General features: G+C 36.4%; 1 protein-coding gene across 1 annotated transcript in view; it reads left to right on the top strand.

The window, feature by feature from the left end:
• LOC104721556 (la protein 1) overlaps positions 1 to 1,155 on the top strand; it is a 4,305-nt gene that overhangs the window by 944 nt on the left and 2,206 nt on the right. Inside the window, exons 2-5 of the mRNA XM_010439565.2 lie at positions 30 to 179; positions 474 to 616; positions 735 to 883; positions 999 to 1,121. Of these exons, the coding sequence (XP_010437867.1) occupies positions 30 to 179; positions 474 to 616; positions 735 to 883; positions 999 to 1,121 (565 nt within the window). The remainder of the gene's footprint in view (positions 1 to 29; positions 180 to 473; positions 617 to 734; positions 884 to 998; positions 1,122 to 1,155) is intronic.

The following is a 1,155-nucleotide window of genomic DNA, read 5'->3' as shown; positions in this document are numbered from 1 at the left end:
TTTTGTTTTTGGGGTTTTGGTAATACCAGTGGTTAGTTTGGCGTTGATTTGCTCATTCAGTAAGATGAGAGGATATTTGAAGTTGGGTGATTCCAAAGGAGATGATATTCCTGAAGATACCATTAAAGCTGTTGCTGATACTCTTCGAACCTCTTCTGCTCTCAAGATTTCAGAGGATGGTGAGTTTTTTTTTTATTAGGGGTTGATTGAATTAAACTTTTTATTGGGTTGTTTATGGTGGGATTGGATATATAGTTAACACTTGCTTCCGTTGATTCAGTGAAGGTAGTGATGTCTTAGAAGAAAGATAGTAATTTTAGAGTTTCAATTATAGGACGAGCAAAAGTGTTAGCTGCATTGAGATTTGTTTTTGGATTTGGAATTTATAAGTTTGTTAATATAATGGTACTCAGTTTGGGGATATATCTTTTACAGTTTAGTGATCACTTTTGTTTTTGAAATTGCTTACACAGGGAAGAAGGTTGGTAGGAGTACTCAATTGTTGAAGCTGGAAGATTTGGTTGAGCAGCTAAATGCTAGAACAGTAGCTGCGTCACCTTTCTCCTATGATGTTAAGAGGGAAGACGTGGAATCCTTTTTCAGTCAGTATGGAAAGGTATTCCACTATTAATAGTGTTTCACCATTACTTCAAAATTTTACCAAAACATTTAACAGTTAGATTAACTGGTTATACCATGGTTTAATATATGTATGTGTTTTTCTTTTCTTTCAGGTCAACAGTGTGAGGATGCCTCGTCACGTGGCAGAGTCGAGGCTATTTTCTGGTGTTGCCTTGGTTGAGTTCCCTACAGAAGAGGATGCCCAGAATATCATGAAGCAAAATTTGGTCTTTGCTGGTCAGGAGTTGGAGCTGAAACCAAAGTAAGTCTACTTGGACATGAAAACATGTCCTGTTTGCTGACTGTTTCTCATTTTACAACAAGTCTTTCTATTGATTGTTTGGATGAATTACTTAAAGATGATATTTACTTTTCAGGAAAGAGTTTGATGATGATAGGGAGAAGGATGAAGTAAAATTTGCTAATTACCAACCCCAAAAGGGTTCAGCAAATCAGAAGAATGGTTCTGATCACAAAAAGAGTTCCGACTATGAGCCAGAGTAAGGGTTTGACTGTTGCTATTATTTTTCATGT

This window comes from Camelina sativa, chromosome 11 (assembly GCF_000633955.1).
Source record: "Camelina sativa cultivar DH55 chromosome 11, Cs, whole genome shotgun sequence".
Classification (NCBI taxonomy): Eukaryota; Viridiplantae; Streptophyta; class Magnoliopsida; order Brassicales; family Brassicaceae; genus Camelina; species Camelina sativa.
Note: the sequence above shows the minus strand (reverse complement) of the source record. Positions and strands in the feature narration are given on the sequence as shown.